Source organism: Phalaenopsis equestris, unplaced genomic scaffold, assembly GCF_001263595.1.
Source record: "Phalaenopsis equestris unplaced genomic scaffold, ASM126359v1 Scaffold234382, whole genome shotgun sequence".
Classification (NCBI taxonomy): domain Eukaryota; kingdom Viridiplantae; phylum Streptophyta; class Magnoliopsida; order Asparagales; family Orchidaceae; genus Phalaenopsis; species Phalaenopsis equestris.
Window position 1 is genome coordinate 216,689 of NW_018252300.1, and position 25,746 is coordinate 242,434.

The following is a 25,746-nucleotide window of genomic DNA, read 5'->3' on the forward strand; positions in this document are numbered from 1 at the left end:
TGTATATGTATGTATATATATATATATGTATGTATATGTATGTGTATGTATGTATATGTATGTATATGTATGTATGTATGTATATGTATGTATATGTATGTATGTATGTATATGTATGTATATGTATGTATGTATGCATATATGTTGATTTGTTTGCTTAGAGGGTAGTTTTTTATTCTTTAATTTCAATTTTCTGCCTCCGTCATTTCTCTCTTCTGAGGGTTGTATCCGATGGCGAGGTTCTTCGGCTATAACTCGTCCCAGGTGGTGATTATCCTCCTTGCTGTCGCCAGCCTTTCCCGTACCAATCCTACTTTTCACCAGCCACCCCTGCACCTTCCCTGCTACCATTAGACGCCCCTGTGTCTTCTTGTTGTCGCTCGGGAGCTTTGGGGCCCCTTCCCCACTGCAGCCTAGTCTTTTCGACACCCCATCTGCTGCCAACAGCCTCTCCAGTCCCCTCTCCAAAAGTTTTACCACAACTTCGAACCTTTCCAGACCTGTTGCCGCCACCCTCCTCTCCACTAAACTACTGGCTACCGCTTCCCCGCACACTGTCGTCAACCTGTTGATCAGCCAATAGCCATCCCACACCTTCCATATTAGCCACTACCATTCCTCCTCGTTTTATTTGGGGTCTTTGTTTGTGTGTTGTTGTTTTCTTACTACGAGTGTCGTGATTGTAACTCTATTTGCTAGGCTAATAAAATTTTGTTTTTCCTATTGGATTTTGGGTTAACTCTGGTATCATTTAGTATCAAAGCAAGCCTATCCTTAGTCAAATCCTAGGTTTCCTTAAAATCCTCCATAACCCAATTTTTCTTTCCAACCACTAAATACCCTTCCAACTTCGACAAATCCCAAACTTTAAACCATGCCACCAAGGAGACATGTCGGACCCCACCCATGAAAAGATACAATGGAAGATTCGTCGTCTGCAACAGAGATTGGCAGAGATGGATGATGGGACCCAAGGGGAAATTACTCTCGACCAAAATCTGGAGAGTTGAAGGAGAGAGATGGAAGAGTATCTGAATCCATTACACAAGAAAGATATCAGCAACGAGGATTATTAGCCACACCGCTTCAAAATTCAATATCATAGGAGGCCGAGAGAGGAGCACACATATGGAGAACACGCAGACTTTTGCATCAAAGTGGATCTGCCAGCGTTTAACGAAGTTATGGATCCTGATGACTTTGTCAACTAGCTCCAATCAATAGAGTGAATCTTCAAATATAAAGACGTGACAAAAGATAAACGGGTAAAGTTAGTCACCATCAAAATAAAAAAGAGAGCCTCCTTATGGTGGGAGAATATGCAAAGACAGAAAAAGAGGAGGCGGTGATAAGAGTACCAAGTGGGAAAATACGAGGAAGGAGATGCAGTGGAAATACCTTCCACCTCATTACTGTCAAAGCATGTTTCTAAGACTCCACCTGCAGTTGAGAGATCTTTCAGTGGAGTTCGTAGCGCAGTTTGACCAATTACAGATAAAGTGCGAATTGGTTGAGCCAGAGGAACATATGATCGCCTTTGAAGCCCACCATTAGCAACATGGTTCAACTGAAGCCCTATTGGTCGCTTGGAGATGTTCAAATTTTAGCTTTGAATGTAGAAAAACAGTAGAAGCCCGACAGGCCACGAACACCCTACAGCCAGCAGTCCTCAATCAGGCCATCATCTGCAGCTACAACTACCTACAAGGCTACTTGAGGAGGAGTTGGAAGGATAGCACAAGGCAATGACAAAACAGTTTGAATAGCAAGAAGCCAGAAAAGGATAGCTCGCCCAATAAAGTGCCCGCCATGAAATGTTTTTGGTGCCACGGCTATGTACATATAATTGTCAGCTGCCTCACAAGCCTAGTTGTATCATTCGCAGATTAGGGCAGCGTCGAAAAAGTGGAAGAAGAGGAATCAGAGGTGAATCCAAAGAGGGAACTTTAGCTCTAAGGTGGCAAGGCAGAGATGTTAGAGAGTTCTACAGATTGAGCTAGCGAAAGATCAATCATGGCTGAGGCACAGTATTTTTTGCACCACGTATATGGCCAAAGGGCAAGATGTGCAATTTGATTATCTACAATGGTAGTTGTAAGAATGTAGTATCCACACTAATGAAGCAGAAACTGGGGGGTTGGCAACCCAGAAGCTTCCCCATCCTACTGCTTTACCTGGTTGAAAAAGGGAAATGAAATACCCGTGGATCAGCAATATTTGGTGAAATTTCGATTAGAGATCAGCTTCAGAAGCAAGTGTGAAGCAACATGGTCTGTATGGACGTGTATCACATTCAATTGGGAAGGTATTGGCAGTTCAACCGCAAGACTCAACACAACGGCTTAAAGAATACTTACTCTTTTAAAAAGGATGGAATATACATTATGTTATTACCTGTTAAGGATGTGAGATGTATATGTCTCAAAGGCCACCTTCATGCAAATAATTTGGGATACTCCAACGACACCAGCACTAGTCCTATTAGAGGTAACCAAGGAGGATAGTGTGATACCAGTACCACTACAGCCACTACAAAACTTTCAAGATGTGTGACTGATTGTCTTTCAGAGAGATTATCACCATTGAGAGACATTCAGCACGTCGAACAGTGTTGTCGAATTGGCCCACCTACAGATTGAGACCTGCGAAGTACGAGGAGTTGCAATAACAGGTACAGGATCTCTGCTTGAGATAGTTGGTTAGAGAGAGTACCAGTCTATATGTTGCTCCCGTCCTTATGGTGATTCATGGCTGATGTGCATCAAAAGCAGGGCCATCAACAAAATTATCATCAAGTATTGGTTTCTCATGCATCGCCTGGATGATTGCTTGAACCAGTTACACGGAGCCACCATCTTTTCCAAAATCGACTTACGCGGTGGGTACTACACCAAATATGAATGAGGTCAGGGGCCGAGTGGAAGATCTCCTTCAAGGCACGAGATGATCTAACGATGGGCAGTTATGCCCTTCTGTTTGTCAAACGTGCCTAGTACTTTTATGAGGTTGATGAATCAAGTATTCCAAGCCCACATTGCAAAATTTGTGGTGGTCTACTTTAATGATATTGTGGCATACAGCTGATCTGAGGAGGAGCACTTACAACACTTGTATTCGAGGTTTTGGGCACAGAGCAACTGTATGGCAATCAAAAGAAGTGTCACTTCATGACAAACCAAATATATTTTTTGGGTTACATTGTGTAGTGTAAGCATTCAGATGGATCCGACAAAAATAAAGTCCATTGCAAGCTGGACCGCACCACAATCTTTCATAGAGCAGAGACAATTTTTGGGACTAGCATCGTTTTACAGACGATTCATCAAGAGCTTTAGTGTCATCGCCGCTCCGCTGACAGATGTTTTTGAAAGGAGACAAATTTCAATGGACAGAGGCAGCTCAATTAGTTTCAATACACTCAAGGAGAAAGCAATCCAGATGAAGGCTTGGCACTACCAAACTTCAACCAGCCGTTCAAGGTAAGTTGTTCAAGGTAGAGTCAGATGTGTTCTGTGTTGGGATAAGAGTAGTGTTGAGCTAGGAGGTCCCCCTGTCATCTTTTTAATTGAAAAAATGATGATTACAGGAGGAGATACTCAATGCACGACAAGGAATTTTATGCTATTGTGAGAGCTTTTGAGCCCTAAAGCTATTATCTGCTGAAAAGTAAGTTCACATTGTTCGCGGACGATGAAGCCTTGAAATTCTTGAGCAACCAGATTAAGTTGAAGGGCCAACACGCAACTGGAGTGGAATTTCTAGCATCATTCCAGTTTGTGATTAAGCACAAGGTAGGGAGCCAGAATAACAGAACAGACGCACTAAGTCGTCTTCACCTGTTGATCGCATCGATGCAAACTCAAGTGGTGGGTTTTGAGATTGTAAAAGGACTTGGTTGAGGCAGACAAAGACTTCAAGGAGATTCGGGAGCAATGTCAAGAGAAGTCAATCGAGCAGCACTACATAGTTGATAGCTACTAGTTCTACGAAAGCAAGTGGTGCCTTCCTAGATGCTCGCTGAGGGAGGCCATTGTACAAGAAAGCCAAAGTTGAGGACTGGCCAAACATTTTAGCAGCGAGGGATGTAGAGCGAAACGTCAGAAAGTGTAGAATTTGTCATATGGCAACAACCAAGGGGCAAAATGTTGGGTTATACACCTCCTTACCAGTACGAGAGGCCCCGTGGGTGGACTTTAGCATGGACTTTTTGGTGTGACTTCCAAAAACACAACAAAATAAAAATTCAGTCATGATCATCGTAGATCGATTCTCAAAAGTACACATTTCGTACCATTACACAGGACACTGGATGCTTCGTATGTCGTCGACTTGTACTTCAAAGAAATTGTAAGACTGCACGAGATGCCTTGGATCATCATGTCAAACAGGGATGTCATATTTTTGAGCCACTTCTGAAAGAATCTATAAGAAAAAATAAGCACTAAGCTTCAATTCAGTTCCGCAGCGCACTCTCAAATTAACAGCCAGGCAGAGCTAGTAAGCAGGAGCCTTGGAAATCTACTGACATGCTTTGTTGGAAAAAATATCAAACACTGGGATTTTATTCTCTCAGGATGATTTTGTGTACAATAAATCCATAAGTCAGACCACGGGTCGCACTCTATCTAAGATTGTGTACAAGCACAGCCCACTCACTCCACTGGAATTGGAACTGCTTCTTCCGGCATTGGAGATTAGTGAGGATGCAGAGGAATGGGTGCACGAGATTCAGAAACTCCGCGAGAAAGTTAGAAGACAGATCACTAAGCAAAATCAAAGTAGCGGGCATAGGCGAACAAGACAATGAAAATGGCGACCTTTAAAGAAGGAGACTAACTATAGATCTGGCTGAAGAAAGATATATTCCCAGTAGGAGCATGCAGAAAACTTAAGCTCAGAGCAAATAGAACTTTCAAAATACTAAGGAAGTTGAATGATAATGCCTGCAAGATCGACCTACCAGAAGACTACAATGTTTTAGTCATGTTCAATGTTACAAACCTGATGTCGTATTTCGAAGATGCAGAGGTTCGGATGGTGAAGTCGAAGCTTCCCAACTTGGGGAGAATGATGTGAGGCTTAATTGTCGCAGCCCATATGCGGTGGAAGTGTTGGACCAACCGATCCCAGCCAGGGAGTTTCTAGGGCCAGCCGATTGATTCAGGGGGCTTTGTCGTCCAAGGGAGAGGGCCCTTTTCTATTTTTGTCACCCACCTCCCTTCCCTATTCTATTCCCTTCATATTCCATCCATTTCCTTTTCCATTACCTTCTAGTTCTATCTACTATCATCTATTATATACATGTTGATTTGCTTGCTTAAAGGGTAGTTCTTGACTGTCTCTGATTTCAGATTTCTACCTCCAATGTTTCTCCCTTCTGAGGGATGTATCCGATGGCGAAAAGATGCTCTAGCTATAACTCATCTGAGGTGGTGATTGTCCTAACTTGTTTCTCGCCCTCCTTGCTACCGCCAGTTATTCCTGTAATAGTCCTACTGCGGCCAGCCACCCCTACACCTTCCATGATACCATTCGTCACCCTTGTACCTTCCCGCTATCTCCCAGGCCCTTCTGGCCCCCTTCCATGCTGTCATCCTATCCGTTCGGCACCACACCTACTGCCGTCAACCTCTCCAATCCCTCTCCAGAAATTCTGCTACAGCTCTCAACCTTTTAAAACCTGATGCTACCTCTAGGGTTGTCAAAATAGCTCATTGTTCGCGAACAACTCGTGTTCGGCTCGTTAAGAAGCTTGTGTTCGATTTGTTCGCTAAGTTTACGAGCCGAACACGAATACCTTTTTTTGTGCTCGATATATAAACGAGCCGAACATGAACCAAGATTTTTTCATTCGTATTCGGCTCATTTTGGCTCGAAATACTACTCATCAATTATATATATATATATATATATATACATATATATATATATATTGATGAGCTGTATGTTTAAAAATTTCATTGACTACAAGGCTTTACACTCAATTAAACTTATTAATTAAAAAATAAAATAAATTATATCAAAATATATTTAAATGATGTTCTAATATAAACAAAAAGATTTAAATTATGCCCCATCCCTTAACATTATACGGTTGCATGATTATATTTGTCAAAACGACTCTTTGTTGGGGAACAGTTAGTGTTCGTCTTGCTAAGCAAACAAGTCGAACACGAACACACTTTTTGTGTTCGAATTATAAACGAGCCGAACACGAACAGTGATTTTTTAACGAATCGAACACGAGCTGAGGCTGCCTCCCCCCTCTCCACTAACCTGTTGGCTACTGCTTCCCCATGCACTGGAGACTACTTGTTGACCAGCCAACAGCCATCCCACACTTTCTATATTAGTCGCCAACATTCCTCCTCACTTAATGAGGTTCTTGTTTGTGCGTTATTGTTATCTTATAGGAATTGCCATCGATTGTAACCCTATTTGCTAAGCATAATAAAATTTTGTTTTTCCTATTGGGTTTTCGTTTAACTCCGGAATCATCCTATCACAATCACATTCTTCCATTATCTAACATCAATAGACGAGCCCTCGTATTAATAGTCAAAAGACTATACTTTTACAAGGGTTTTTACACCAAATTAGCAACATTAGGGACAATGTGATCTCTTCTCTAATATAGCTAATTTCAAGGCAGACCTCGACTAATAAAAGGTTTATTACTCTATAATATAAACCTTATGGTTTAAAGTTGGGAGAATTTGACCATTGGAGACTTATGAGTTTTTAAAAGAAAGGCTAAGATATGGTTTAGGGCCTCATTTTAGTCATGATAAATTGATTTATAGGCAATAATACCATCCTTGGTAGCAATGAGCCTATAAAAATGACCAATCTAGTTAAATTGATACAAACAATTTCTATGTACAAATTAGTCTTTTTTTTACTTTTGACACCATAAGCATATTTAATAAAAAAGGTAAAAGGGTGGCAGCACAAACCACAAAGTAACCATTTGTATAATTCTTAAACTTTGTAAGTTTATACTTTCATTTCTTTAACATATGTTTTGTAATTTTATTGACTCTTATAAAGAAAATTTGTCCTTTTAAGTTAAAAGAGGGATTGGCAGTCATCAAGTCAAAAATTAAATCTAGACTCAAGAGATTAGATGTTTCATTCTTCATTTGGCCTTATTTTAGCACGCAGGTATCATTGCTAGCAGAGCAGAGTTTTAGAACTTTTGCATGCATTGAAGCAATTGTAGAAGAGATATCGCATTTTGTTCGTTTTGGTCTGGTCAACTCTAATGGGCTCAATGTTTAGATTGAAAGTACTTAATTTTGTAAATGACTGACATACTCCACTATGAATGATTGCTCATTAACTTAAGAGATGCATTTAATAAGGGTTGTTTGGAAAAATTAACCATTTTGGCCACATTATTTTGATCATGGGCTTTTGAAATTTAACTTCTTTAATAGCTAACAAGTTTACATAGCTTAAATTGTAGTTTGACTTCTCGATATAGGCTCACAATTTAAAATTATAATCATATAAGACTACACTAAAAATAGGCATTATATCATATTGATGTTCATATCTCGAACTCAAACATCAAAATTTATTTGCAAATAAAATAATTTCTAATACAAGTCAATTCATTAAATCCTCAAATAGTTTAATGTAGCTAATGAAGCAACAATTTTAATAACAGAATTCACTAACAAGCCTAGCAACTCAAGAAAGAGAACATTACTATATTGGAGTGTAAAACTACGCTAAAAAATTCTGACAACCAGAATATGAAATCGGTATATAGAATGAGAATTTACAGCTTCACTTAATGATTTTGTGAGCTCCCTTTCATAAGCAGTATTCTCAATTATTGGAATTACAAGCTCATCATAATAACCATGTCCAAAAATTCCTTTTATCATCTCCATGTGAGCTATCTGCATAAGCAAAGCAAGGGGAGAAGTAAATGTAACGCGAAGTATATAAATTAGTGCTTTAATACGAAAAGACAGATTCAAAGAAAAACAAATTTTACATTAATTTTAAAGAGATTGCCAATAGATTTTCTTTATCTTCGCCTTCAAACTATAATCTCAAAAACTGGAAAAAAAAAATCTCTAATACGAAAAACACACATCGCATGAACCCGTCGTCCATCCCCACTTTTTTTTGCCCCCATTAATTTTACAGGGATTGCAGAACATATAATAGTTTATCAATCAACTCTAATAAAAAGCTTTTTTTTTAAGTCAATCTAAGAGATGACAAGAACTCAACAAGAGTGTTTTACTTTGGCTCATTTAAAGCTCAACTCTGAAATGTGGATAAGCATGGCTTAGAATGGCAAGGAAATCCAAAGCATTACGGGGTATGCTTTGTTTAGAATGTACACATCAGAAAACTTCAGATGTCACAGTCCTCCTCCCCATCCAACATGCAAGATGAAATTTATTGCTCTTTTTGAGATTTTAAATATCATAACAGAGCAAAATACACAATTTTGATTGTGAAATCTGAAGAATAACATTATTTCTGAACCAACTCTATCATGAAACTCAGTTAATGAATACTCAGGCAGTGAAAGTACTGCAATACCGTACAAAAAATACAAACTTTAAAAAAATTAACTAGTAACATATTGGCAAACAATAGAATTGCAACCTAGAGTACAAGCACAGATATTTATGAAAAAAATCATGGTGAAACTCCAATTCAAGTTATCCTATTCTCTCCATCTATTTGCAAAAAAGCTCATTGCAATAGTTTGCATGCAAACAAAACATGTAACCATGCACACAAGGCCAACTTCATGAATCATAAAAGATATCTGAGCTAGTAGCTATATAGTTAGCTAAAGGATGTAAACCATGAACTTACATCCACCTGCAAAACATGGCAAAAATGAGATGAGAATCATGAAAATTCGAGCATTGACATTCATTTATCTGGTCACTTATCGATTTCAGAATTTTGATCTTTGAACTTGGGTGACCAAAAGCAATTCATCTAATGAGCCTTCTCGTAAAAACATGAGACTTGTATTTTTAATTCAAAAACTTTATATTTTTTTGTCTATTACATTTTCTTCTTTTTCCCGGCTAACATACATAAATTTAATAGCAAAATGGTCACCCCTAGGAAATAATATCCCAAAAGGGGCAGCATGATTAGAAAGGAAAAAAATTTTTGTAATCCTTCACCCTAGAAAGTGTCGCTCCATAAGTGAAGACGAGGAGCAAAAGGAGAACACAAAGCCATATTTCCCAAAAATTAAAAAAAGAAAGAGAAAATAGATGTGTTGGCATTTCACACATACTCCCATGCACTTTTTGCCACATACACACTATTGATGGGGGCAGCTACCACCTCCCTTCAGAAAAAAGAATTATTAAATCCCCTCGCTTGAAATTTCCTTCTCTTCAATTCAAAAAGAAGTCTTCAGATGGCACTCCACTTCATTATTTTTTTCTCATCACTAATTATTTAACTTGTCTACTAGAAAAAGCTCGCAAATACAAGCAAAAAATGAGGAGACTTTAGCTCCTTGCATGCAACTTGTTCATGCTATTTTAATACAAAGGAGAGCACATTTTTAGTAGACTTTTGGCAATCGTGCACTCACATTGTGCCCCTAAACACATTTGGCTGCAATTACAACACAACACCAATCCTTGCATCCAAGAGCTTCATTTCTGGAACAAAAACACATCCACGAGTTTTTGTTGAATTATTTTCTTAGGGAGTGCAACCTAGTTCTCGTGGATAATCCATTCCATTCAAAACTTGGCAAACTTGAACCACCACTTTCTCCAACTATCTTTGATACCAAGATCATAACATCCAACAACAACAATAATCCATTATCCCACTAAGTGGGATTAGCTACAAGAACTATTTTTCTCCATTGTGTCATATTGAGTTTCATATTTTCATTTAATTCTAATAAATTAAGATCATTTTTAATATAACATGCCCATATCTTTTAGGTCAAAATCTTTCGTTCTTAACAAAAGTCGAATCTAAAACATTTTCTCTCCTAATCGGATCATCATATGGTCGACGTTTAATGTGACCAAACCATCTAAGACAACTCTATAATCTTGTCCACCACTGGGTCCACCACTGGAGCTACACCAATACACCAACCTTTTCAGGATACAATTGTTTCACTTTTTGTCTTTAAGAGTCAAGCCACACATCCACCTAAGCATTCTCATCTCAGCAACATTTAACTTAATTTTATGCTTATCTTTTATAGGTCAAGATTCTGCGTCATAAAGCATTTCAGGTCTTACCACCATCTTAAAAAAAATTTCTCTAAGTCTAAGCGATATTGTTCTATCACACAATAGGCCGATGCTTTCCTATACTTCAACCACCCAACTTGAATTCTTCTAATTACATCCCCTTCTACATCACCATCACTTTGAACAACATACCCAAGATATCTAAAATGTATTTTGTTCTGTTACATGATATTTCTAATCTCAAAAGAAAACTTTTTTTAATTTCATCTTTAATACACTTTACTGGAATTAAATTTTTACTTTTCTTTTCCTTTTATTTGGATAATTTATACATATATCTTTCAACCTCTTTAGCATCCAATTTATTATAATGATCAGTAAAAATATAATTTATAGTATCACAAACTAATCTTCCAGACTTCGTACTGTAACCTTATATTTTTCCCAATTCTCTAGTTTTTTACATTTAAACCATGTTTTATGAAAAAACTTTTTATATTTTATCCTTTCTTGCACATTATTATTTTACCACCAATTCTTTTTATTTATAAAAAATATTTCTTTTAATTCTCCAAGTCTCTTTTGTCACTTTTTTAGTAGTGTTTGTTACTTTATCTCAAATAAAATTAGCTTCTTCATGAACATCCCAAATTATAAAATCTTAAAAGTTTAATCATAAAAATAATTTTATTTGTCTTTTAAAAGCCCTCATCTAATTTTCTAAAATGTTTTATATTATTCGTTACCTTCCAACTTCCCATCTTAAAATTTAGAATTAATAATTTATATTGAGTACTTAAGTTTTCAATTTGAATGGCCTTACAGTCTGTACATTCTCGACGATCTCTTTTTCTCATAAGAAAATAATCAATTTGTGTTTTATTAGATACAAAATTTATAAGTAATAATATTTTAATCTCTTTTCTTAAATAACGTATTAGCAATAACAAAAATATAAGTTAAAACAAAATCTAATATGGTTTTACCTTCTTCATTAACCACTCAAAACAGTAGTGTTTCTAAATTCATATATCATTCTACCAATATGTTCATTTAAATCTCCTTAAATAATTTTTTTTTATTCAAGAGATATAATTTGTATTAATTCTTCTAAGTCATTCCAATTTTTTAAAAAAAAAAAACTAATCTAAACTTAGCTGAGAGGCATAAAAACTTATAATATTAGAAATTCTTAGTATCAATTATAATCTTTAAGACTATAATTCTATCTCTAAGGGTCTGTTTGGGGTAGCTGCAGCTTATTGAATAATCTGCTAAGCTAGGTGCATTGGCTATTATAAATTTTTATTTTTTTGAAAACGTTATTTTCGGCGTTTTGAAAACGCATAAGCTGCCAAAACGCAGTTTACCCAAACATGTCGGGGGCGTTTTGGGTGCGTTTTCAAAACGCCACCTCACCAAATAAACTACCCTAAACAACCCTAATTCTATTCATTTTTATAATATTATTTTTCAAACTCTTATCTATAGTTACACATATATCATTTCTCATATGATTCCTCATTAGCATTTTCTCCAACTCATTTAGTTTTTTAAATATATAAGATATTTATTTTCTTATGAATCATAATATCTATTAATTCTGTTAATTTATCTGTGAGAGTACCTATACTACAAGATCCTATCATAAAATTTGTTTCATGGACAATTTTTTTTGCATGCACCCATCCATAATATGAAAACATTTGCTTAACACTATACCGGGGCTCCGGTATAGCGGCCCTTGCACACTTTCGTTGTATTCAGGTCATACAGTACGTCGCTTCCTGTGAATGCCCTGGCAATGATTTAAAGGATTCAAGTCATGGTTTTTTTGACAAAAATTTTACATTGATTGTTAACTACCTAACACAACCTTTCACTTTTTCACATCTGGGACTTGAGACCCGGCAATAGCACTGTTATTTTTTATCAAAATACTCATTAAAATAAAATAAAAATTTTAAAAAGAAAATCACAATACTAATTTTCACACTCAAGTTATATTTGGTTCCCATTCATGCTGCCAACAAAGTCATCTCTACCTCCACAAAGATCGGTCCTCTCATGAGAGAAGCCATCATCTTGTGCATGCTTATTCATGTTGAGTTAGAAAAATGTCAACCACTAATCATGTGAATTCAAATTAATACTCATCTCATCATTTCACATTGAATTCAAGACATGAATTGGCGATGCCTCATTTTGCAATAAAAATGATGATATGATTATAACCTATCTTAGCTGCCAGGGGCATCTAAAACAATGAACAGGGCAAGTACAGTAAGATAAGAGTTTCTTCTTGCAGAATAAAATAGCTAATTAATGTACATACGCAATAATCCATTCAAACATTACACAACAACAACAACAAGCCTTTCTCCGACTAGGTGCGGCGGCTACATGAATCTTTTTTCTCCATTGTGCCCTATTACGTGTCATCGATTATTTAATTTTAATAAATTAAGATAATTTTTTTATATAACTTGCTCAAGTCTTTTGAGATCTAAATTATAATAATTCAAGCATTCCAAACATAAAGAAAACAGCAACAATACGCCTAGACCTATACATCGAGTTATAAATAATATTTGCACATAGACATGTATGTATTATCATGCTTTCAAAGTTTTTATTCAAAAGAATCAACTAACTGTAAGATCAAAAACATGAATATTTGTTGACATGCAACAGTCATTTTGAAGTCATAGAATGATGCTGCTCAACAAACAAAAGGAACTTTTGCAAAGCCCAATAGTTAAAAACTCCTAATGGCAAATGTACATTTGCATTACTCAAAACACATTATGTTTTTCGAAAGTCATAGCAATACTTATTTTAAAATTTTGAACAATAATATCTGATTGTATTATTCAAAAATACTTTAGAAAATATTCCTCAATTCACAATTTAATCTAATGAAATAAATTTTCCCAAGGCATTTGTATGCATTATCATTTCATTCCATTGAGGAATCAAATTTCAAAAAGGGACAATCAAATGCCCCTGTTTTTTGGTGGCCCATCTCATAAGTTAAGGCTTCTTAACTTCGACAGTCTTGCTCTAAATTTGCTCCTACATATTTATCATCATAATTATCCTTACTCATCATCATCATTAACCTTGTCCGAACATAGCCAGTAATCGAATAAAACAAAGTTTCAGCTTTCAATTTTGCTAAGTTCAGCTAAATAGCTCCATATAAATTGACAATAGAATATATAATTTTAAGGTGATTTATACCATCACTGTTTACCTTGAATTTAGGAATCAAACCATATAATATACATATTTTTCATTTTTGGGCATAAATATAATTTTTAGTCATACAACTGATAAAAAAAATAATTATCATTTATTACATTGTCCTTGCTTTAATAACTCCGATGAGAAACCTTATTTAAGTAAATATAACATTAGCCAATCATAGACCCTTTGTTAGCTGATAAAGATTTAGTGCATGTTCATGTGATACGGTGTGGAAAAAACAAATATTGAACATTCATATAGGCAGATTAGTTTCATTAAAAAGCTATAAACAAAATAAATACCAAGTACATGCAAATAAATTCAAAAAATACTAAAGGTCATGCAAATATTTTCTATGGTCTAAGAAAACATTAAAACATACTCCAGTATGGTGTGCCTCAACTGAGAAGTTCAAAACATACACGAAACTCATTTGAGAGGGGATTTATCATTGTTACTAGACATGACTCCATCCCATGACTATGAATAACAGCCCCAGCATTGCACATTTGATAGGCCTACAAAAATCCGGTTAAATTTATATAAATAAACTAATAACAGATGTTATCATATAAAAAGTACAAAAGGTAAGTAAAACATAAGCAATCATGTCCTTAAATATCCTAAATGTGCTCCGAAACAAAATTATAACATAGGTCGTGATAACCTATAATCACATGTCAACATAACTATCAAAATTTTCATCACAAACTAAAATTCCAATAGAAATAAGGAAAATAAGCAGGAAAAACTATAAATTATGGACATGGACATAGAGATAGAAAGCATAAGCCGGCTAAAATATAAAGTGTAAAACACAATATGCATGAGTACAATGTTATATTTTATAAATTCTTAATGTAATATATAAAATTTCTAATATTTCTATTAAGAGGATTGAAGACCTTACCAGCAGCATCTGATTCTTCATTTATGGTGTCTGCTTATGGAAAATATGAAAGGCAATGCACTTAAATACAGCATCTCGCTTATGAAAGATCGAGAAAGACACATTATGACGCTACTTCTTGCACATGAAAGAGACATGGAAAGATGGCATAGAAAGACAATGTGAAGAAATGGCAAGGTACGCACATGCACAAGAGACAAGAGGGGTACACAGAAGAATATTTCACTAAAGTGTGCCTAACACTTTTTTTTTTCTACATTCCACATGTCATGATGTGTCTTCGTTCCTATCTGGGTCAAAACCTGATTTTAGCCTGAAGTAAATTTAGCACAATTTTTAAAAGGTAGATACATGTTCTGACTATTAGAGTCATGCCTGTCTGACATGTGTCCAAAGGAAACATGAAAATCATTTAAGCATCGAGGAGAATATTTTTACAACTACCTTACCCCTCAACTTTTGAACAAAAAGCTTCATTAAAAGAAACTTTTGAACAATAAGTTTCATTAAAAGAAATGTTTATTTAAAAGTAAATCGACAACCTATGATTCATAAAAACTAAGTTCTCCTCATCGTTGTTAAAAGGATGATGTGCTTGTAGGTGTAAATGTTGATTTGTATAACTATGATGTTTGTGGCCCATTGCATGATGTATTAACCGCGCATCTCATTGTCTCTCAGTTTGGACCTCATTGGCTCAACCTTACAAGAGGTTTATGCATCTTCATAAACGGCACTATAGCACAGATGAAACTATAAACCCTTCAGCCTATGGTTTTTGAAATTTGAAGCCCACATCTTTGCAACCTTGCTTTCATTCCTCCAGTTGCCAATGTCTTGCTTTCATGACTCTCAAGTTCAAGACTCACATTCACATGCCTCTTTCTTACATAGCTCGCCAATTCAAACCCGCAAACTCTTGCTTTCATAGTTCTCTATGCAGACCTAAAATTTTACATAAAATAAATATATTAAATCTCATGGTTAATTTGAAGATTTAATTAAGCCATGAGATCAAACTAAATTAAAATAAACTAATTGCTCAAAATAATTAAAAATAAATGATATAGGCAATTTAAAAATAGTTAAAGATTTAAATAATTTCATATTAAAAAAAACGTTAAACTCTTATTTAATATTAAAAAAAATATAGTGTGTTTACGTTTCAAAATAAATACATGAATCGTTATTGAATGTGATAAAAAAGGAGGGTCAATTGAACTCACCCAATGTATCAACTACACCATTTTAAGAAGGCGAATGGGCAGCAAGAGAGAGAGAGAGAGAGAGAGAGAGAGAGAGATGAAAATTAATCAAAATGAAAACAAACGGTCGGACTGTGGAAATTAAATTTACTATTTAATAAATGAAAGAGTCACTGATCAAATTAAATTAAAACAATATATTTAAATTTATCTCGTTATGACAACGTCTTCTATAAGCATTATCCCTTATATTACTCCACTTATAATTGATTAATTAACCTGAAAAATTGGTTTAAAATAACAATGATCTAAACAAGTCAGTGAATATTTATATTCCTAAACTACAACAATACAAGGAATAAAAAAGTAAAATGCACATCAGTTAAATTTTTAATAAATCAATATTAACATTTTAGAAGCTATCAATGAATCTTATTATATCAATAGCCAATATCATTCTGTATTTGTTAATTGTCATAGGAGCACCATATAAAAATGATACCATCTAAGGTTCTTCAATATCAATATATTTTTTCATATACGTGCACAAATACCTTAGCGTTCTCACTAGTACCATAAAAGAGTGACTCTATCATAGTAAGTCATGCAAAATAAACATTCTAACAATATCATTATTTACTAAAAAATTTATTTCATTCATATTTGCGTATCATTCTATATACTTATAAATCATTTGGATAATTTTGTGCACTCATATCATTCCTACAATATGAATAAAAATTCACTAGAATTTAAAATCAAGAGTTTGCAGTAATTTCAATATAACAATAGATAGTACAATTAATGCATTTGGACCAGAAGAAATAAAATATCATCATAGTATAAGGATATAAGTTTTTACCTCAATGCCGATTAATTTGTTATTTGAAGTCAATCCTTCTAATATATGAAGGCCTAAAATAAACATGTATTAAATTTAATTAATTGATTATTTTAATAAATTATTACCTTTTTGATTAAGTATTAAATTTACTTAATCTAATACTGCTTATTTTCTATTTATCTATATATATATATACGGATATATATATATATATATATATATTCGATGGCTTTTGCTCTGCTAGAGTTTGCTCTAGTCGTGATTCCATGGAAACTCGAGTAGCCCTCGATATCCTTACGTCGAAACGAGAACGAAGCCTGTTCGTCGCGTCGTCGTCTCGTTGTACTCGAAAAAGAAGGGAAGGGGAGCGTCGTCACAAGTTCGTCACCACCCTAGCTCTCGCACAAAGCCTTGTCCTACTCCACAAAGGGAAGGGGAGCGTCGTAGCAGGTTCGTTGGTACCCTAGTTCACGAACGAAGCTTCGGCTTCACAAAGCCTTGCCTTCGTCCTCTCCTTCGATCCTCACTCGTCCAACCAAGCGAAAGAATTCCGTCATCGCAAAAGCCGCACGCAAGGTTTCATCGACTTCGACGTAGATTGCACCCGCAATCTGCTCTTCATCCTCTTCTTCGGCACAACAGCTCCTCTTTTTGACAACGCCTCCCCCTGCAGCATCCTTTCTCCATTTTTTATCCTCTGCTTTGATGGCTACTATTCCTCACTCAAATCAGTATCTATGTAAAGAATCTTTTGTTGAGGTGCTTAATAAGGGTCAAGACTCTGAGAAGGTTGTCGAGCATGTGGTGTTTCATCAGATCTATCATCATTCTCTTGAAGGGAAAGTTGATTGTCCGTTTGTTAAGAGGGCTTGTAGGAAGGGTGGTAAGGCCGCTCTTTTTTTTCAGACCTCAAAGTCACTACTCTGGTTGAAAAATGCAAATTCACACTCATTGGGAAATTTCAATTGGGGCATCACAAAATGAAGGTTATTTGCAAAGCTTTTGAGAATCTCAAACTTGTAGGACAATGGAAGGTGGGACTCTTTGATGGGAGAAATGTGATGATACAATTACTACAGTCAAAGACTATGCTAGGATTTTTTTTAGGAAACTCCTCACCGTTGAAGGAAAAACTATTAAGTCGCTCAAGTGGTCTCCTGAATTTGAGCTTAACCAAAAACCACCTACAGTACAAATATGGTTTAAGTTACCAAGGCTTAAGTTGCATCTTTTCAACCATCAGGTCCTTCTTGAACCACAGTATAAGACCCTTCAACCCCAAGAGTTTATAGCAGCTCTGCTACTTTCAACTAATGGATAGAAGCTTCGACGAATGGGGTCAAAGCTCCCCCGAACGGGAGAGACTAACGCAAGCATAAGTCTCCCACACTACAACAGGAGGGAGCCGGCGTTGGGTGGGTTCAGCTTAGAATTTGTGAGCACCAGAAGAATTTTTTTTTTTCCTTAGACTTGCAGTCCAATTGGAGTGGGCCACACTCCTAGTTAACCACTCATTATATATTTGTATTTTTGTTGTTCTAGGGTTAGTTTGTGTGTGAGTTTGTTTAGCGGCAACCACCGGCATCCGTTTTCTCCCTTTGAGGGTTGTATCCGAAGGTTTGGATAGTGCACTTATTGTATTTCTCTCCCGAGATGGTAATTATTTTCCCTATCCCCTTCCACATCCTCCTAATGCCACTCTCGTTTTCCTTCCACTGTTGCAGCAGCCTCAAACAAGCCATCATTGTTGTTCTTCCAAAATTTCCTCACTGTCCAGCCATTGTCCTCGCTATCGTAGCCAATAGAACAGTCCATCCTTGACTATCCTGCAGTCCCACATATTCCCTGTCGTCGTCGTCGTCATTTCTACTATATGCCGCCGATTAGAAACAACCATTCCCATCTATTTTCTATTTTTCCAACTGCCCGGCCATCCGTTTCCTTTACTCCAACTTGCTACCATTGTCGCAATTGCTCCCCTTTGTTGTTGTTATTCTCCTCCATTGCTGTCACAACCAAGAAATGTCTTTTTCAGCCATTCACTGTTGTTTGCTGCCATCACCCGGGTAGCCCTCCCACATCACTCCCTGTTGTTTGTTTGTTGTATGGCACCAGGGAAACAGCCGCCTTGTTGTATTCTTATTGTCAACTGTCTTTTCACCCTCACGCCACCTTCCCAGACCCTCATCGACCAGCACCAACATAGTTACATCTACCCCTTAGTTGAGTGTTGTGTCATGTATGTTGCTATTTCAGATTTTCGGGTGTCGTGTTGTAGTATTTTTCCTTTCAAGTGCGTAGGTTGTAATGGCCCATTTGCTTTCAGCAATAATATTTGGCTTACCAATTGTTGTTTAGGTTAACTCCTGTATCCATTTCTTTCATGCTGTGATACTATGTTGCTTTTTTTCACTCTAGTGAGAGAAGTTCTAACATTTATGCCACATAAGAAGAATGTCAATTTTAAGATAATAGCTACACTAGTGATTATTACCATGAAATTAGTATAAATGAAGGACAGTCATCTTCTTTAATAAAATTTTAATTAATTAAGGAATCAATGTTTGAGTTAAAATGACTCAATGAATGACTACAAAACAAAGTGAATCACTAATGAAGAGCGCAAGAGAATTCTTATTTTTTAGGCTTCGCACATGCTTTGCTTGCTTCCTATCAGGTTTACTTATATGCAAGTAAATGTAATTTAATATGAATGTAATCGATGGTAAATCATCAACCACAGTTTATGTATCATAGAAATCTCATTGAAAATTGCGTAGTTGATATGAATTGTGTTACCTCATCCATAAAAGCTTTCAAAAGGTCAAAATTTGAGATGTTGCTAGAATTTCACAAAAAAAAAAAAAACATTTAAATAAATTAAATACATTGCTATTTAAACTTGAGTTTAAAAATATCTCCCGCTTCCTTAAAAATACATCAAATTATGGCTATGCAATAACAAAGGAGCATGATGTGTTAAAGTAAATAAGCTTTAAGCCAATTTAAACTTTAATAAGAATGAAGGCGGCTCAATGCTGCTATGCAACTCCAAAAATAGGATTAAGGTGAGAAGACAAAAAACAGAAATGAAAACAGAAAAAAAAAATTAGAGATCAAGAAACTAAAGAAGAAAATAAAGGAAAAATAATTTTTATGAGACAATTGGTCTATCATTTTCCACTAAGCTTTTTTAAGAGGAACCATAGCCACTTATAACCAATTTTTCACATTATCACAACTCCCATCAGTACAACCAAATGATGATAAGTGTCCCATATCACTAAAACAACCCTAACAAATAAGTAGACCAAAAATAAACACCAGTCCAATTTGTTACAGCGACATACATATAATGACGCGCTTAATTTAGTACCCCATGCTCACCCATTCTTTAGCCTTCTTATACCTAGTAGTCGCACAATCATGTCAGTGTAGTTAGCACCATTAATGATTGGCCAGGTGAATTTGCAGTCTGCTCCTATCAGTCTTGTTGTTTCATGTCACTAATGTTATTGCCACTGCATCTTAGGTTTGTATCAATTCCCATATCCCTCAGAAGTATGGTCTTGTTCTCAATGCTGAAGTTAGGAACGTGATGTGCCTTTCTTCATTGATAATCAATGTTGCAGGCTCAGGTGGTAGGTTGTCCCATTGGATAGTCTGTAGATTTAGTGTTTTCTTATCGAGAAGGACTGACGTATGAAGACTAGTTGAACCAATGTGTGGTTGTTCCATATATCTAGTTAGAGTGAAGTTTGATGCAGGATGTTATTTCCTTCATATTGTTTAAGCAGAAATACATGGAATACTAGATGAGTTATGGACAAGTGGTAAGTCCAGTTGATAAGCAACAAGGCTAGTTCTTTCAAATAGAGTGAAAGGACAAAAATATGATCAATCTAGCTTGGAATATTGTTCAATTTGTAGTGATGTTTATCAGTGCCATTGGAATTGGATGAGAGTAGATCGCCCAACTATAGCTCAATGTCCAAACCATGTTCATCAGCTTGGTGTTTTATGCATTTTTGTCAGGTGATCTAGTTCCAGGCACCCTGGATGATTGGTGTAGGCATCCATCGGTAAGTTTATCCTCAATGAGTTTCGATAATTCAATGGCTTTACAAAGACTCTAGGCAAATTACGCACACCTCTTTACAAATGGCTACTTTTAGTCTAAAAATTCAAAATAGCATTGTACAAATACTTCATCAATACGATGGTTTTTCATACTGTACTTGGCAATAGCAACAGTTAATGTTAGTATGAGCTTGGCTAGTTCACACTGCAAGTTCCATTATTTTGATGGACAGAATCCGCAATGCAAAGTGACGAGGAAATTTACCCAAGATAAAACACTTTTTTCTTTACCAACCAAAAGTACCATTCCTCTATGAGCCCGTCCATATGGAATAAAGTGAAAGTCAGTTTAACAACTTCATCCAGGAGTTTGTGTAAGTCGTAATATTGCTGATTTTTTTAAACTTAACGTGATACTAATATTACAATCCATTTTGTTTTAAAAGCTAATCTGCCATGTATTTTGGCATACTATTTGTCACTGCTACTATCAGTTTTATAATTTACATAACTTCACTAGTTTATATGCGCTTGACCCCAAGCAAGGTTAATCGTGGCTAAACTTTATAAAGGATATCAATAATTTAAACCAATTGTTCATCGGCGTTAGAGAGGTGATCATTCTCTTTATTGACAAATGCAAATCATCAAACATGGAATAATTGGATTGATATTGGGAACGAACAATCAATAAGAACACAAAAAAATGGGGATAACCAGCAATCAAGGCTCATCGGAAGCTCTAGAAACAGGATTGAGCAAGAAGACAAAAATATAGATTACTGCTAAGGGAAGAAAATTCAGAAGACAAGAAACTAGAGAAGAAAACAGAGAAAGAAGAACATTTAAGAAAACAGTAGTATATCATTCTTTGTTAAACATCTTGAAGAAGGACCTTAGGCACTTGTACCCAATTTACCATAATGATTACAGATCTCATCAATACAACTAGAAGGTAACAAGTGTCCAAAATCATTAATAACCTTAAAACTCACCAAATGGAAGTGAGCTCATTTGGTTGAATCAGTTCAGTTTTAAGCATGTAATTCAGCTTTTGGTATTTAAAGTTTTGATATTTGATTTTTTATTTTCAATTTGGTTTTAATATTCATTAAATCAAAGAAACAAAAAAACTAATATTAAGATTATGAAATTAAATTCATTTGGAAAAAAAAATAAATTGAGCGTACATATTTATTTCAAGTTAATTTGAAAATTTTAATTTTAAAGAGTTTGTGAGTATACAAGTGAGAAAAAAAAATTTTACTTTTGAAATAGAAGATTAACTTATAATTATGTTAGATCAAATGCTAACTTTTAGTTTGCTGTATGCTAACTCTTAGTTTGCTGTAAACCAATCGATTAAACCAAATTATATTTCAGTTCTATTTGGATCGGTTTTAGCAAAAGCTTCGTCAGCTCTATTTATTGAATTTCAGATTTCGGTTTAATTTAGTTTGACTAATTAGTGAACCGATCCATCAAAACTAAGAAAATTGCGCATCCCTAGTTAGTCCGCATCCTGCTCATGTCGATCTTGCTGTGATATGCCGCCCATGTCGCTGACCCTATATCATAGTTTCATATCACAATTGAAAATTTTTCTGAACTTATGCCAACTTATATCATCATATCATTGGGACCAATCAAGCCGCTTACATTTCATTAAAGCTCAATTCAATTATCTGACTACTTATCTTGTGCTAAGCCCTAAAAAACAAACCCAGAAAAAGATTATCCAAGTCAATAGCAATGAGTAAAAAGTTAAGTAAATGAAAGAATGGGAATATTTGCCTTCATGAAGAGAGGAGCGCAGTCCGAACATTTGGGCGTCTTATGAGGGTAGGATTTGGGGCAAGGTTTGGACAGCACCTCGCCACCACTGGAAAGCACATACATGTCTTCAGAGATCATCCTCTCCTTCTGAACGCCTGATGATGCCACAAAAGATTCAGCCACTTAGTCAGGAAATATATATGGAGAGAAAGAGAAGGAGAGGGGGAGTAGAGAACAGGTTTACCGGAGGGAGACATGACGATGAGCTGGTCAGGCTTGGGAATAGAATCGTCGTGTACCTTGATGGTGATGCTGCCGCCGGTGCCAGAGACCCAGCCAAGTGTGTAGAACTGCCTGCAAAGATCAGCAACCAACGCCCTCGTCTCCAATACAGTTTTCCCCTCGAGGTAAGCCTGCAAATTGAGCACAGGGAAGCCGTTAGCCGCTGCCACTCCCGCCATCAGCCCTCAAGCTTGGCACTCTCCTTGCTAGGGAAAATGGACGACTGGAAGCAGAATGAACGGGAAAATTATTCTATCAGGACTGAGAAGAACCATCGGAGGCCAATCAGACACCTGGCTTTGAATGACCTACACTCATACCTCCGAAAATAAAGAAGAACAGGCACGCGAGGGCCCGAATATTTATTCGTAAAAACTCTGCTTAGTAAGCCATCATTTTTGCCCAACTTAGTTTAGGTAATAGTTTCTGTTTAGCTCAAACTTGCATTGTTGTTTGTTTGATCTGATAATGGTGTTATTTTTATAATATATATTATTTTTATTTGTTATTTGGTATCTTGAGATTGAAACTAGGTTTTACTTTTGCACTGTAGTTATATAATGGTATAAGTTTAATGTTATTCTCATGCATGCTTACTGGGTTTTATAGTGTTATTGTGGTGTTACGCTGAGTTTTACTGTGTTAGTCTGGTGTTACACTGGGTTATTGCAGTTTTTTTGGGTTCAGGGTTACTTTTTGTTAATGTGGTATAATAGTGGTTTTGTTCATGTTTAAATGGTAATGGTAATATGATGTATTTTGGCTCATTGTTGTTGTGTTATTTAACTATTTTGTTGTGTTATTCTTTCATTATTGTAGTGTTATTGTTAGTCTTAGTGGTGGTACTGGTATGTTTTTCTTGTGTGTTCTTTTGGTGGTTGTTGTTGTGTTATTTCTTAGTTATTTTGTGATGTTGTATGGTATCAGTATAGCGTTATTATTATGAATGTCTGTCAGGTTTTACTGTTTTATTCTACTGTTATTCTGTTGTTATGTTGGGGTTACGCTGTGTTATTCTTGCTGATAATGGCCTTAATTTGTGTAAATATGCAGTCATGTGAGCAGATAACTGTTTGCAATGATCCAATTGCGAAGAAGTTTATTAGCACCATCGTCCACAATGAGTAAGAAGCTTATGAAACTTATTGTGTCTATGCACATCATGTAGGTTTCAGTGTTCGGAAGACGACAGTTGTTATTGGTTGAATTCGAAGAAAATGAAAACCAAAGATTTTCATTGTGGAAAAGTTGGTCACAAGGAGGAGTCTAACCTTATGAATACAGTAAAGTACAAAAAATCAGACACGAGGACTAGCTGTCAATATAGTTCACTATGAAGTTGACCTTGAAGGCAACTAGACAGGAAAGAAATTCATTGAAAGTCACAACCATCCTTTGGCTAAATGTGGTGATAAGCATCTTCTTCGTTCCATAAAAAGATAACTGACTTAAATGTAGATGTCCTGAGATCAATGACAAGATCATGGATCGGAGCAACGAATGCATATAACTTCACTGTTACGGAGGGTGGGAGAATAGAGAATTTGGAATGCATGAAGAGGGATGCGTTCAATTTCATTCAAAGAGAAAGAAGAGAAAAAATTGAACAAGAAGATGTCAATTCTCTAATACAATTGTTCGTGGGGAGGCAAGCCGATGATAGCATATTTGCATGAGATTTCCAAACTGATGAGAATGGTAGATTAACAAGGTTTTTTTTTTTTTTTGTGATGGGTTATACAGGCTGGATTATTACTGTTTTGGGGATGTAATCATTTCTTATACAAGCTATAGATTAAATAAGTATAATTTATGTTGCGCTCCCTTTGTGGGAGTTAACCACCATTGGCAAAACGTCCTGTTTGGGATTAGCTTCTTGTCCGAGGAGACTATTGACTCTATTAGATGGTTATTCGAAGCTCTTATAAGAGTAATGGGGGAAAAGCATCCATTAAGTATTTTCAGTGATCAGGACCAAGCAATGAAAAGGGCTTTTGAAGAATGTCTTCCACAAACACGACATAGATTATGTCAATGACATATATACAAAAAAATTACTTCAAAAGTGCAATGTGGAGTTTTCATCAAGAGTGTCACCAATCTTTTTTATAAATACATGAGTAAATGCGATTCAGAGGAATTCGAAGAAACTTGGTCCTTATTGATGTTAATGGGTAACCTACACAGTAATGTATGGTTGCATGAGATGTACAAAATCAGACATAAATGGTCCACTGCCTTCAATAAATAAATATTTGGAATGAGAATCATATCAACTCAAAGAAGTAAGTCCACAAATAATATATGTCATGGTGTTTTGAAGCTCACAAGCTCTTTGACATATTGTTTTATTGGCTTAGAAAATATAATAAAATCACGGCGCAGGAACGAAAAGGACGAAGATTTCAAATGTAGTCAATCTATCACTAAGTCGATGGCTAGAGTCAACCCAGTTTTGAGGCAAGCTTCCTCATTTTATACGAGGAAGCTTTACTCAATGCTCGAGCAAGAGCTGCTTAATGGTTTATGTGGACTCACACTTGAATTCGCCACAGATAGTGGGTCCAAATATTATATATGCAATTTGGATAATGATGACACATCCACGACTTGGGTTGTAAATTTTGACAGAGTTAACTCCAATGTCACTTGTAGTTGCAAGATGTTTGAAATGAAAGGGTTGTTGTGTTCCAATGCTCTGCATGTTTTTAATGTGGTTAAAAGAAAACTCATTCTTGAAAAATAATTGCCATTGTGATGGTCTAATCATGCTAAAAGAGACATTTATAATATGTTTTAATACACACATCTAAGGGAGTCCCAAATTATGGTTGTTTCTTCAAGTGGCCTGCTATTCCATTCACAATTTCAGAAGTTTGCGTACCAACTAATCAATAAAGCACAAGGAGACAAATTTATTGAGTAGATGATATGGGAAATATTTAAAAAAGCTATCTGTAAATATTGATGAAGCAAAAGCTGGAGAAACACTTATTGTTAAGAGAAAAGCGAAGAAGAAAAAAAATCAAATATATATGTAATGTGGCTGACCCAACAAAGAGGAGGCCAAAAGGTGTTTCTACTTCTAGATTGAAAGGATATTGGGAGAAAAATAAAAGATCCAAAAGTATATTTCTCTACATTAAATGAACTACTTCAATTTATGTTTTATTTCCCTTC

General features: G+C 35.7%; 1 protein-coding gene across 4 annotated transcripts in view; it reads right to left on the reverse strand.

The window, feature by feature from the left end:
• The window catches only part of LOC110038935 (probable bifunctional methylthioribulose-1-phosphate dehydratase/enolase-phosphatase E1), a 63,639-nt gene extending 40,760 nt beyond the window's left edge, over window positions 1-22,879 (reverse strand). For 3 of the 4 annotated variants that reach the window (XM_020743864.1, XM_020743862.1, XM_020743865.1), the window contains exons 1-4: window positions 22,529-22,879; window positions 22,303-22,439; window positions 13,892-13,987; window positions 7,791-7,910 (exon numbers count right to left, since the gene is read on the reverse strand). In XM_020743864.1, coding sequence (XP_020599523.1) covers window positions 7,791-7,910; window positions 13,892-13,987; window positions 22,303-22,439; window positions 22,529-22,745 — 570 coding nt within the window. In that variant the 5' untranslated portion in view covers window positions 22,746-22,879. The remainder of the gene's footprint in view (window positions 1-7,790; window positions 7,911-13,891; window positions 13,988-22,302; window positions 22,440-22,528) is intronic. The other variant, XM_020743863.1, reaches the window with a different exon arrangement.
• Between the last annotated feature and the right edge of the window lie 2,867 nt (window positions 22,880-25,746).